General features: G+C 39.7%; 1 protein-coding gene across 3 annotated transcripts in view; it reads left to right on the forward strand.

Moving 5' to 3' along the window:
* The first annotated feature begins 1,230 nt into the window (after positions 1-1,230).
* Positions 1,231-13,540, forward strand: part of LOC131228214 (flowering time control protein FY) — a 55,445-nt gene continuing 43,135 nt past the window's right edge. The window contains exons 1-3 of one of the 3 annotated variants that reach the window (XM_058224167.1): positions 4,389-4,407; positions 4,525-4,639; positions 8,838-8,899. In XM_058224167.1, the coding sequence (XP_058080150.1) occupies positions 8,842-8,899 (58 nt within the window). In that variant the 5' untranslated portion in view covers positions 4,389-4,407; positions 4,525-4,639; positions 8,838-8,841. Of the gene's footprint in view, positions 1,399-4,388; positions 4,408-4,524; positions 4,640-7,396; positions 7,604-8,837; positions 8,900-13,540 lie in introns of those variants that run through there. The other 2 variants (XM_058224137.1, XM_058224170.1) reach the window with 2 other exon arrangements.

Genomic DNA, 13,540 nt, shown 5'->3' on the forward strand with positions numbered 1-13,540 from the left:
TCCTTCACGCCCTTCAAACAAATGGGCAATGGACGAACAAGTTATCCACTGCCTCAATTGGGAATTGCAAGCAACAATTTCTAAAGGTTATCAATTGTGAGGATTCTGTTGCTACCCGCTAACCAAGTGAACGCCACCACTTTGCTAGGAGCACCAACTGACCATATGAAGGATAGCTACCCACTATTTTCTTCCTTGGTAAAGAAGCTCAACAATTTATAGAAAGAAACGACCAAGGATTGCCTGATTTCTCCAAGGCTCACGCCACAGAGTCTTTCTCACTACTAGGCAGTTTAAGGCAATGAAGATGCTCCAATAGTTAAGCGAAGTCCTTCATTTCTACTTCCAATAAATTCCTTCCGCAAGGGGGAGACCGAACCACTGCATCACCCATGAGTGAGAAACAGTGGTCAATGATCACCTCCATGTCTGATGCAACCCTTGCAAGCCTCAGAAGAGTGGAGAGGAGTGAGCTCTCCCCAAGCCACTGACCCTTCCAAAAGTGAATCCTTTTCCCATCAACCCACGAGAAATGGATCCCCCTTTTAAAGTTATTCACTAGACCCATGACCCCCTCCACAACCCTGACTCACCCACCATCCCCCATCACGAATTCCATATTTACATACAATAACCTATCTCCACAACCTTCCTCCAACCTGAATCTCCACAACCACTTGCCAGGCAAATAGCAACGGAGAATTCCTCTTTAGTTCGCTTTATGCTAAAAAAATGAAATTGGACTGCCACTCCTTTTCTTCAATCAGAACCTCCACTCCCTCTTTCATATCAATCATATGGATGTTCTGAAGAATACTTTTCTCTTCACTCTTCCATGATGGTCTTTTATCCATTGCTTAAGATTTTCCTTTAGGAGCTTCGATGTGGCAGACTGTCTTTAGAATGACCAAAACGTGCCAAAAGAGGCCTGGGTTCAAGGCTAAGATTCTGCTACGCTCTCTGTTGTAGATTGCATCACCACATTTCCCTTGGTGTAGAACCAAGATGATGCATGTGTTGTTGCAAAGACGAGACATTTCAGAGCATGTTTTGCCACATGTTAATCACATGTATCCAACTCTTCTGACACAGCTTTGGTCACCGATCCCCTTCTAAATAAGGATATGGAATGAGAGAGTTGTCTTCTACCTGCATTATCTAGCTTGAAAAGGAACCGACATCTATTTTAATTACAAACCTCTATGCTTTTAGAAGCTGAAACAGATCTTTGAATGTCTTTCCATGGGAAAGTGCACAAGTTCTAGTTGCATGAGCTTTGAGGACCAACGCCTAATTGAGCTCAGAGTTGAATGAGGACCAACACCCAAGCTTAGAGTTGAACTGGGGATCCTCCACCACCACCATGGTTTACCAAGCAAGGCAATTTGAAATCTCACAGTCAGATTACAATTCATGTAGCCCTATGATGAATTATCCTTACACTATGCATCTCTTATTACTGGAGAGAGGTGTTTTACCTTTTTCAGTATTTCGGGCACAACACTTTCTAGGATAAGCTTTCTTTTGGTTCCCTTGCATAGGAGAGATGACATAGTGTGAGGTTGGATTTCCTTTTTTTTTTTTTTTTGTTTTTTTGTTTTTTGTTTAGAGCCATGAATTTATACTTATTCGCCCATTGTTCTGCGCTTGTTAATGCCTTTTGGGCATCATCATGGGAAAGGTCGAACTCTAGCATTTTTTCTCCATCATTTGGAGCTTTGTTAGGTAAATTTACTTTTCATGTCATTTCTGGACAATGCAGGCAGTTAAGCATTGATTTCTAAATAGATTAACAACTGTTTTTTCGTGGTTTGAACTTCAGAATACTCCAGTTACTTTCAACTGTTTCAGCTACTTCAGTTTTGTTGGTGCATCGTTTTCTTAGAAAAAAATTAATAAAGAAAGCATATAGACTTCTACACCAGAATTCAACTGCAAAAAACTAAAACAACAAAGAATCCACGGCACAAGTTGCTAGAACCTTGATAGAGGATGCCCAATCCATACCAACTTTGCCTTTCTAAACACCTAGTCTGGCAACCTATGTCAGTTATGAAAGCATCTATCATTTCTACCTGCCCAAATGGACCACAACCCCACTAGAAGGGACAACTTCCACAAATTCTTTCCTTTTTGGCTGACACCAACCTATGGCATGCTAGAACAAAGGGGGTGATTGAATCTGGCATCACCCTACAACATTGAAGGAGATCGGGAAAAAAAAAACCCCCGAAAGGTTAATGCATAAAGAGATGATCAACCGACATGCATTCCTCATACACATAATACATACATTTGGAATAATCATGTGCCTCTTTTCCAATTTGTCACTCTTAAGCACTATGCTCTGCACAAGCCATGCGAATGCAATCACCTTAGAGGGTCCCCCATATGACCATGCAAATTTGGATGGGTCCTGTGACTCCCTCTGCCTGGTATACAAAGACCTGTCCCATTTCCAAACATATCCATTGCACCATTTGTTTTTTTGTTTTTTTTGTTTTTTTTTTTGGAGAAGCAACTGATAATTCATTAAAAGGAAAGAAAGAACAAAAAAAGGAGAAGCAGGCCGCTGAGATAGTGAGCTGATTGCCCAGAAAAAACCAGAAAGCTTAGAACCCGATGGGGTGATCATAAGAAAAAGGAAGCCCACTGAGATTGATCACATTACAGGCCCATTCATTGATAAGCTGATGAACTCTCTTTACTATGCAGACCACTGGATTGGAGACATCTCTGAAACATCTATTGTTTCTCTCTTCCCAGATAGCCCACCAGGCAGCCAATAGGGACATTCTCCAAACCGTAGATCTATCTTTGCCCAGGGAGACACCATGCCAAGCTGAAAGAAGGCGGTCCGTAGAGATAGGAAAGGTCCACGAGACAGCAAAGGAAGATAGAAGGACTGACCAAACGTGCTGGAAAAATGGACAATGAATGTAGAGATGATCCGTCGATTTTTCATTTGCCATGCAATAGAGACTACCCCCTTTTTTTTTTTCAGATTATCGACTGTTAGGACTTTCCTCTTGCCAACCAACCACCCGAAAATTGCAATCTTGGGAGGCACCTTGTATTTCCAGACTTTAGCTGTTATCACCTCCTGAGAATTCTCTTTATTCCAACCAAGGCAGAGATAGAGAGATATAATTGAGAACAACCCTTTTTTATCGGGTCTCCAAACGATCCTATCTTGATGCCGAAACTCTGGATTACACTTACTAATGCGCTCGAGTAATGTGATGTATTCTTGAATTTCCCAGTCGTATAAATTTCTTCTACAGGGTGAGAACCAGACAACTTCATTGCCTTGAATGGAGTAATAATCAGCTGCCATAATGAGGGGGTTAGGAGCCAAACGATAAATAGCGGGGAAGTCGTCTTTCAAAGCAGAAGAGCCCACCCAGATGTCCTCCCAAAAACGAGTTTAGTCACCTTTGCCTATAGCATACCCAATATGTCTTCGGACTTCCTTCTGAGAGGACAACACGCCTTGCCATAAAGCAGAAGCTCTATAGGAGGAAGAACTTTTGGTCCACCATCCCTCAGTCGATCGCCCATATTTGCATTTGATCAGATTATTCCAAAGAGACCCAATATCTAATCCAAGTCTCCACCACCACTTGCCAAGGAGGGCCCGATTCATAATTTTAAGGTCTATAACTCCTACACCCCCTTCTTGAAACTGCTGACAAACCTCTTTCCAATCCACCAGATGGAATTTCTTCTTATCCTCCCTCCCATGCCATAGGAAATCACGTCTCAATCTTTCGAGGGTGGATATGATCTTCGCCGGACATTTGAATAAGGACATGAAATATAGGGGAAGATAGAAAGTGCTGCTTTGATCAAGGTGAGCCGACCTTCGAAAGAAAGGTATATGCATTTCCACCTAGCTAGGTAAGATTCAAACCTATCAATAACCTTATCCCATAAGACCATCGGAGGTTTACCCACACAAAGAAGAAGCCCGACGAAAGTAGTAGGAAGAGAGCCCGACACACAGCCAAAGAATTCAGCAAACTGACTAGATTCAGCAACGTCTATATTTACACCAAACATCATCGATTTTTTCAAGTTAACTTTAAGGCCCAACACCGCTTCGAAGCAACGGATGGAAGTGAGGAGATTACTAACTTTGTTAAAGTCTGCTTCACAGAAAAGAAGAGTCACCATTTGTTATTTGGCTGTTTTCATATTCATATCTACTCATATATCATTTATAACAAATAAAAGAAAGATATTTTTTTTTTTTTGGTTTTGTTTACATAAAGTATTTTTATTTGGGATTTTCTGCCTGAGGAAGAATCTAAATTTGAGTTGATTTGCATATCTGGTCCACAATCTTTTGCATTTGCCAAGGGATCTCAATTTCACTGAACATACATGTGTCATTGGGTGGAAAGTGTAAGTTCATTGTGTCATGAATATGCAACATGCACAAGTTTTTGGGCCAGTAGTTTGTTCTCTCTGTTTTGGTTTACTACTAGTCTACTACTAAAGATCATGCCACATTTTACACAGGAACCAAAGAGCAAAACCAATCATCGTGGATCTGGGTCTTTACTTTCTAAAAACTATGATGTTTTCTAGACTACTGCACGTTGATCACTGCCAACGTCTTTCAAGTTATTCATAGGTATACTCTGTTTATTAAGTAATGTCACTTTTTTCATGATATACTAGTAACTTCTAATAGTACACGAATCTACGATGGTTAGTCATATTGGTTAGGTTTCTCAGAGAAGTTTTCCAAACATTTTCGTGATGCCAAAAGTCGTGAAATTTGAAACCCCAATCGAAACAGATTAGAAGCAAGCATAATGAAATGCTCAGAAGGAATGATCACATAATCATAATCTATTAGGCACGTATAAAACCATAGTGTGGACTCTTAAAACCATAACTTTCTCCTTATAAATAAATTATATCCTAAATGGAGGGGAGCCCTAACCAAAAAGAGCCTTAGACACCCCTCCCACTAGACGTCGCCTTGTAGGGAAAAGAGAGAGAGAGGTAGGGAGGGATAGCACATTCTCTCCCTCCATCCTCGATCACACGCATGACAAATGTAGGTCCAGTTTCATGGACAACACGTGTCTCCCTTTGCTATGCTCTCGGACTAATGTGTTTGCTTTCACCTCTCCTTAACGGGATAAATTTGGAAGATGCTCCATATGTTGGAGAATTGGCATTGGAAAAAATCCACAAGTTCATTGATAATCTTCAATCAACTGAATTGTAGCCATAAATTTGTGGTTTTTTGTTTTGGATGTGTCTGAGTAGGATCCATGGTATTTAATTTTATAATTTAATTTTTTGAATGTTTTAATTTTCGCTGCATTTTCAACATCTCCAACAATGGAGGGCTATAGTAACTCAAAATTAAACCATCCAAATGGTGGACCCTCACATTGGATGTATGATAAACCGACACACGAAAAATATATAACTCAAAATTAAACCATCCAAATGGTAGGCCCCACTTTAAATGGATCATAAACCAATATAAAATAGTGATATTTTAAATGTCATATTCACGAATGCTTGCAAACGATGCTATTTACATTTTTATTTTAATTCTTGAATATTACCCTTTAAAAAAAAAATAGAATTCACAATTGTTCAATATTAACTACTGTTTACCAAACTAGGTTGGAAATTTGTATAAAACTAAACCTAGCTATAATGGCTCACTCGGATCAAAAGTTACTTTACATACACTATTTATATGTATTTACAATATCATTTAAGTTGTTATAAAACTATACCTAGCTATTAACCAATACCACATGCTAACTTATCCCTCGAGTTTGTTTGGTCCACCCTTAATATCGATTGTCCATCACATGGGACCAACCTTTGATGTGTACCTTTCATCATGTTGGGCCCACCTTGGCGCTATCTTCAGTGTGAACTGTCAATGTATGGGACCTACCTTCAATGTGGACCATCTACCTTACGAGGCCTACCTTTGATGTGGGCCATCCATCATGCAGGGCCCACCTTGGACGTGGGTTGTCCATCACATTGGACATTGGATGTGGACCATCCATCACACGGGGCCCACCTTTAATACGACTTGTTCATCAAGTGGGCCCAACTTTGAGCAGGCTAGCCATCATGTGGAGCCCACCTTAGATGTCAGCCATTCATCATTAGGGCCAACCTTGATCATGCGGGGCCTACCTTCAATATCCGCCGCTCATCACGTGGAGCCTACATTTGATGTTGACCGCGCGTTGTCTGGGCCCTGCCTTTGATGTGGGTTGTCCATTGTGTGGGGCCCGCCGTGGATGTGGGGCATTCATCATTAGGGGCTGACCTCTGATGTGGACCGTCCATTGTGTGGGGCCAACCTTTCCGTGGCTCATCCATCATGTGGGGCCAACCTTGATGTGGGTCATCCATCATGTAGGGCCCACCTTCAATGTCCACTACCCACCTTGTGAAGCCCACCTTAGATGTGGACCATCTATCGTGTGGGCTACATTTTCAATGTGGGTCATCCATCTAGTGGGGCTCACCTTGAATGCGGGCCATTCATTGTCTGGGCTGACCTCTGAGGTGGATGACCCATTATGTGGGGCCTACCTTGATGTGGATCATCCATCATGTGGGGCCACCTTTGATGTGGATCATCCATTGTGTGTGGGCACTTTTGTTGGGAATTGTCCTTCGTGTGAGCCACACCTTTGATGTGGACCATCCATCATGTAGGGCATCATTTGACATGGACCACCCATCATATGGGGAGATAAGAGGGAAAAAGATAAGTAGAAATATAGAAAGTTTAAATGAAAGAAAACTTCAAGAAGACAAGTAACTTTTGTCACGTCAGTTACTTAAATGAAAGGAACTTGCACGGGTTAAAAAATTTACTTGGAGAGTATCAAACATGCCCTTATCAGCAACCGACACAAGACATGCGGATGGACAACTTTGAGCCGATGTAATCCACCCTGTCCATCACCACCTCATGTCATGCTTTGATCAGGACATCATACTGGTCCAAAACGCAGGTTTCCTCACCATAGGAAATGATGTAAAATCCGAGCTCAAAATTCACGGGGTGTGTTCCACCTAAGTAGTCCCAAAAGAGTGATTTTTGGAGAGTATTCAATCTTGGTGAGAAGAGTCATATGAATGGATTGGATAGATATAAAAACTAGTGTGAGACCAATGGCGTGCATCCCATCCTAAGTTTTCCTTATGATGTGGTCTTCCTACATTTTGAAATGAGTCAAATGACGCAATTTTTTATTTCGAAACTGAACATGAGGCAGAGCACCTGATGGACGGCTTGGATCTCATGTACGATATACCCACGTGGTGATCGATTACTTGTATGCACACCCGGGACGAGGCCTAGTACTGCCAGGGTGGGTACTGATTTTATATGCCCCTCCCCTCTCTCTTGCTCCATTTAGTCCGCACCCACACGACCCCCCTAAACCCTAACCGCTCTCTGCCATCTTTCTCGTTCTCTCCCTCACACCTCTCTACTATGCTCAAACTCTCCGTCACCTGTTTCTCTTGCTCAAACTCTCTTCCAATCGAATCTGCTCTTTGGTTCTTCAGAGGAGAAGTAGAAGAAGAATCAGTAAGAGATTTTTTTTGGGGTCTGTTTTTCTGATTTAGGGAAACAACCCATCAATAGTTTGTATCTGTTAACAGTTGGCGCTACTTGTCCGTTGATTTGGCATGTGTGCTTGCATGTGGTTGGTATGTTTTTTGTGGATATCATATTGACATTGGAATCATTGAAAAGTGGACTATTGTCTTATTTTTTCTTCTTCTTTTGCTTGACTGCTTGTGACCCTCAAAAGCGTTTGGCCCACACTTAGTGAGTGGAACAAGTCATTTGTTGGGACATCATGGATGATCCACTTTGCTAAAAATACATCGATTGGAGATCTTCAGTAGGCCTTTTATTTTGCTTTAGAGACGTGCGAGGTGAACCTAAACAAAAAATGCACCTTTGGTCAAATGATTAGGGCCTTTGGCAAGTCAGTTGAGCTTTTTTCATTTCTTTCTAAATTTTGATAACTGAAGCTTGATTTTTTTTTTTTTGTCTTGACATAGTCATGACCAAATCAAACTAGATGAAATCTATTCGATTTTATTTGACTTGGCCGAGTCCACTTGAATTTGTTTTAAATTCTCATAAAAGTTGCATGTATAAAGGAAATGCTTTGTTCCGATAATGGAGTAACCTGGTTATCAATTCAATGAGATGTCGACACACGAATCGCAAGAATGGACAAGAGTACTCCCACACAAATGTTTGAATAGAGGGGAATGAGCAACTTCATTGAAATTGAAATTTCTCCTCACAACGGGTTAGTAAAAACTCATCAACTTTAGAAATGTGGAATCCCTACCTCCTACACCACCCCTCTTTTTATAAACCCTAAAAACAATCCCTATGAATCTTTAATGAAAATTCCTCAACTATTAAATTGATTTCATTTTAATTTATAATTGATTTAAGATAATAAAAATCACACCAACACAAATTTAGCCTAAAATAGCAAAAAAATAAAAATAAAATCTACTAAATACCCTCAAAATCTTCAATCTTATCTTCCACATTAACTTCCTATCTTTCATAAATGGCAAATGTGGTCTTTGGCATTTAGGCCTCAAATCTTGTAACAAACAACCCAAAATCAGCACACGTGGGGCCTAAGGTCGGCTGTGTTCTACATTAGATAAACATTTGAATTTTCTTTCTTTCTAAAAATGATATTTTTTTGCTTTTATTCTTAATCACATATGTTGTTTTTTAATATTTATTTGTTCCACATGCCCTGGTTGTCACTGATGTTATCTAGGACAATGGAAGATTTGTCAAACAAGAATTTTGCGGTCTACAACACAAATCCAATTTCAGCAGGTAATTTTCATAAACTTCTTAGCATTATTCATCATAATATTTGCTTGTATAGGAAGCACAATATTTTATATTGTCACAGTATGTTCTTTTATTATTATTTCAAGCATAGTAGTATAGAAATGTAAAAAAAAAAAGCATGGTAGCATAGCTTAGGTCATGTTGTTATTGTTAAATTGGCAAATGCCATTATTGTAGATGGATTGTTATCAATTTTGGCGATGGTTGTAGCTTTATTATTGAACATCTTCTCATACTTATGGCTATTGATTTTACCCCCTCCCATCATGTGGTGTCTATTTTACCTAGTTAGGGGCATATCAACAATTTTAGTTTTAGATGCAAGTAGTGCTCATGCGTGTAGCTTGTATCATTTCTCTCCTCTATATAACCTAGTGTTTAAGTATTGATGATATCGGCCACTATATCCCACGATATATCTTGTATCCTACCTGTGCAATACGAAACACAATAGTGGAATATCCCACCTGCTCGATTTGGTGAGCATTTTTTTTTTTTGTTTTTTTTTTCCCTTATAAATTATGTTAAATCAATGCCAAATTGTTAGAAATCCATGATTTTTCATGTTTTGCATGAAAAATTATGGATTGAGAGCTTCAATTTTGAGATTTGGAGGAGATGGGCCGAGTTGTGGAAAATTGAAAAAATTCAAAATTTTTCACAAACCAGTTGCAATATTTGTGTCCAAACATAAAATCAAACATGTATGTAACCTGATCTAGTGATTTTTCTTTTGCTTTTGAATGTATTGCTTGTGTTTTTGCACATCTTCTTAATTTTATAAATTATATAAATAGACTTTGAATGTGCTTGCATCAATTCAATTAGATATCGCATAGATTAGGACCTTATACAAAGAAAACATATTATGTGCACTTGTTTTTTGTAATGTTTTGATTTATAAGTGTGTATTGATGTCTTTTTTAACAATCATTGAAGTTTCATTGAAAAATACGACCAATTTCCCAATCTTTCCTCATGTTTCCAGCAACGGCGATACATTACGTGATACAACCGATATATCCCATATGATAACCGATACGTATCCGTATCTCAAGGGTGTGATACATAACGCGATATCAATTTTTTGAACACTGATATAACCCACACCCATCCTCTCTCTGCGCACAGTTTGCACCCTCTCTATGTGTAGTTACACCCTTCTCCATCCTCTCTCTCTCTCCACGTGCGTTTTATGTGCCATACCCACTAGTAGGCATTAATTTCATGTTGTCGAAGGACAAATACCCTTAATCATCACCATCAATCTATGATAAACCAAGTCTTAAACTTCACCCAAGCTTTATAAAATCCTTCATTAATCATCCTCGACTAACAATCTTCTTGTACATATTCAATGTTATATTCTGTCTCTAGCTTCTTATAGGGGTCATTGTTATATCTCTTTTCAATTTACACTTCTTTAATTCCTTTTGAATAAGATTTCCGTGTTCTTCCTTAGTCCCTAACACTCATTTGGTTTCTAGCTCATCTAGACCTACATTCGGTAACTTTTGTCTATATCACTTGTGAGCCCTCAATAACTTGTGAAGCTGCCGTAACTATGTCAACATCACCCTCGGGATTCAAGGCCTTTGGCGAAAGAGGGAAGATCCTTTGGAAAATGGTGCCCTTCATGGTCATCAGGTTTTATAGAAAAAATTATGTGGAAGAATATTAAAAAAATAAAGTGGTGTTCGTTGAATGTGTTAAAAGAAAGATAAAGCTGTTGCTCTTGATTCGGGGATGGAGAAGCCAGAATTCAGACTTATCACTAGAACTGGCCTAACTAGGGGTTGTGTTGGAAGCAAGGTAATAATGCTAACGGTGGCCGTAATGACCACCACCGTTTTCTTTACGATATGGGCTGTGATTGCCTTCATGGTCTCTTTTCCCTTATTAAACCCCCAAAAAAACCTATATCGGCACCGTAATGGACTGTTACAACTTTTATGCTGGGGGAGGGGGGCCGTTACAAGGTCTACATCGGTTGTTATACGTCATTTTTTCTGTAATCGTTGTTATGGCCATTACGACCTTGTATTGCATAACGGTTGTAGAAAGCAGAAGAGTGTAGCTGCCGTAACAAGCCATTATCAGGGCTTCAATGGTTGGTTGGAAGATAGTAACCAATGGTGGGCAACTTTGAGTAAACCAAAGCCTGTGGTGGAAGCCACCTCCCTTTGTTTTGGGGGGGTGGGAAAGTGTCGCTCTCATCATTTCATTTTGCAAGCCATGGATCATGGAAAACAGAAGAGTGCATCAAAGGGAATACTAGATACCTGACATGAATACCTAACCTACCTAAAGGACCTCCATCGTACCATAATTTCCCAAAAGGTCCGCCAGGACACCCTTATAACTCTCGTCTTGACAAGGCTTAGTTAGCAATTATAGCCAAAATTCTTCTTTGAACGGTTCTATTGCCAAAACTATATACTAAAAAACTCTTCTTTTCCTCTCCTCCCACAATCCCCATAGAACCTCCTAAAACACCATCTTCCACTTTTTCACCCTTTGCCCTTGAGCAATCCACATCGCCTTTCTAACACCACTTCCCCAATGGAATTATTACAAGTCCAAGAAGTCTTGAAATGCATAAGGAAAAGTGTAGGAGCTTTTGCCAATATATGGTGAATGAAAAGGTGATCGGCAGACTCTCTCTCTCATGCACATGAAATACATATTGAAAATGCAATCTTTTGCATCTTTAAATTTCCAACATTCATATTTTGTTTACTATAGCAAACCATGCAAATGCCTTGACTCTTGGGGGGCACAGGAGCCTTCTGAACTTTAGCACGAGGAGAGTCGCCATCCCACATTGTCAATTTTGAATAGAAAGACTTAGTCAAGAAAGTGGCATTTGGTGAACAACTCCAAATTATCATATCCTCGGTCAAATTATAGGTATTTGTCTTACTCAATGTCCCTAATAGGCTTGCAATGAGAATTGGTTTTCATTTGACAGATTTCATTGTTGTCAATGCTGAATAGAAAGACTTAGCCAAGAAATTGCCATTTGGCGAATGCCTCCAAATTATCATGTCTTCCATTGAATTATAAATGTGTTGTACTCACCTTGCCTAATTAGTTTGCAAAGAGAACTAATTCCTCATTTGATAGATTTCATTGCAATCTAATATTCTAGACTGCGCAACCCTACCAATTCATGTCACTCCTTGACTTTTTCTTTTGTTTGTGATGGAAAGTGACATTAGAGCTGATATGTAATCTCGAATGGAACCTCATCCAACCATGTGCTTCTCTGAAAATGAACTTTGTCGCCATTCCGATCAGATTTGCACCCTTTTCAAAATCAATTCCTACCCTATTCTAGATGTCCCTATTGTCATCCTCAAGTTGTTGACTCATCTTGTCAATGGCTTTGCAAACCTCAGAACCCATGGCCCTAATATAAGTACTCGGGAGTACCCACCTTTAACTCACCATATTTCCCACAAAGCACAATTTTTCCACAAAGCATTCTTTCATCCCGATATATCCACCACCATTTTCTTGGAGCTGCCTATTCTCCCAAACTCTTTGAGATGCCAGCTCCAAGCCATACAAAGCCAAAACATTTTGCCACATCGATGAATGCTTTTGTATAGTAGTCTAAAAGGCCACCACACATTACCCAAGATCATCTCTTATGAATTATGATGTTACCCACACTTCCCCTTGATATGAAAGGTGCCACTAACTACTCTAGCAACAAACTGAGTTGGAGAGCTAGACATGTGTACGGAGGAGGCAAATGCTTTGGCTAACTTTTTGGTCTCTTCTGCCACTAATAATTATTAGGAATGGCATTGCCATCTACTTGGTCAAGCTATAAGTATTTATACTTAGATACTACCCTTGCATCTTTTGGCACCTCAAGCCCAATTGAAGCTAGGGTTATACGTAAACCAAGGGAATTGGCACGTGGAGAGATGCAGGGAAACAGATAAATGGGGGGAGAGATACTTTCGGAGGGGAGAGAAAAAAGGAGAGAAATGGAACGAAAGGATTTGGCTACACGTATAGAGAGAAGGTCACTGATAGTGGGCGACCCATCCATACTTTTCCTTGTTTTGTTGCCCACTTGAGTTTTAGATCCGTCTCTTGTTTGGGCTGATGTCCTAATATAAGGCGGTGTGATAGACGTACGGATGCATGTTACTCAATCATCATGGTGGGCGCCACATAAGTTGTGTTGGATGAACACGATTGCAAAGGGAAGTGGGAGCTGGTTACTTGAAAATGAAAAAGGAGCGGGGAAGAGCAAGTAAATCCAAACTGTCTGTTGACGTAGCTAAAATCCAAGCTGTCTATTTATAAGATCGCGGATTTCAAAATTACAAATATACTAATGGTCTATATTGGAAATTTCCTTTAATGTCTTATAGAATCTCAAAGGCCACGACTCTCCTAAAACTAATTGCCTGGGAAAATATGTCCTTGGCTCGCTTTATATATAGTAGAGATAAATCTTTACGAGTAGGTTTGTAGTTCAAAACTTACATAGATTTGGAATTCCATACTTAAAAAGTCTTGTTCACCAACATTGCAATCATATTTTGACCTCATCAAGTTGATTGGGTGCTTGGGTGTGTAACCTACCTTTAGAACATTTTA

The sequence above is a fragment of the Magnolia sinica genome, chromosome 1 (genome assembly GCF_029962835.1).
Source record: "Magnolia sinica isolate HGM2019 chromosome 1, MsV1, whole genome shotgun sequence".
Classification (NCBI taxonomy): domain Eukaryota; kingdom Viridiplantae; phylum Streptophyta; class Magnoliopsida; order Magnoliales; family Magnoliaceae; genus Magnolia; species Magnolia sinica.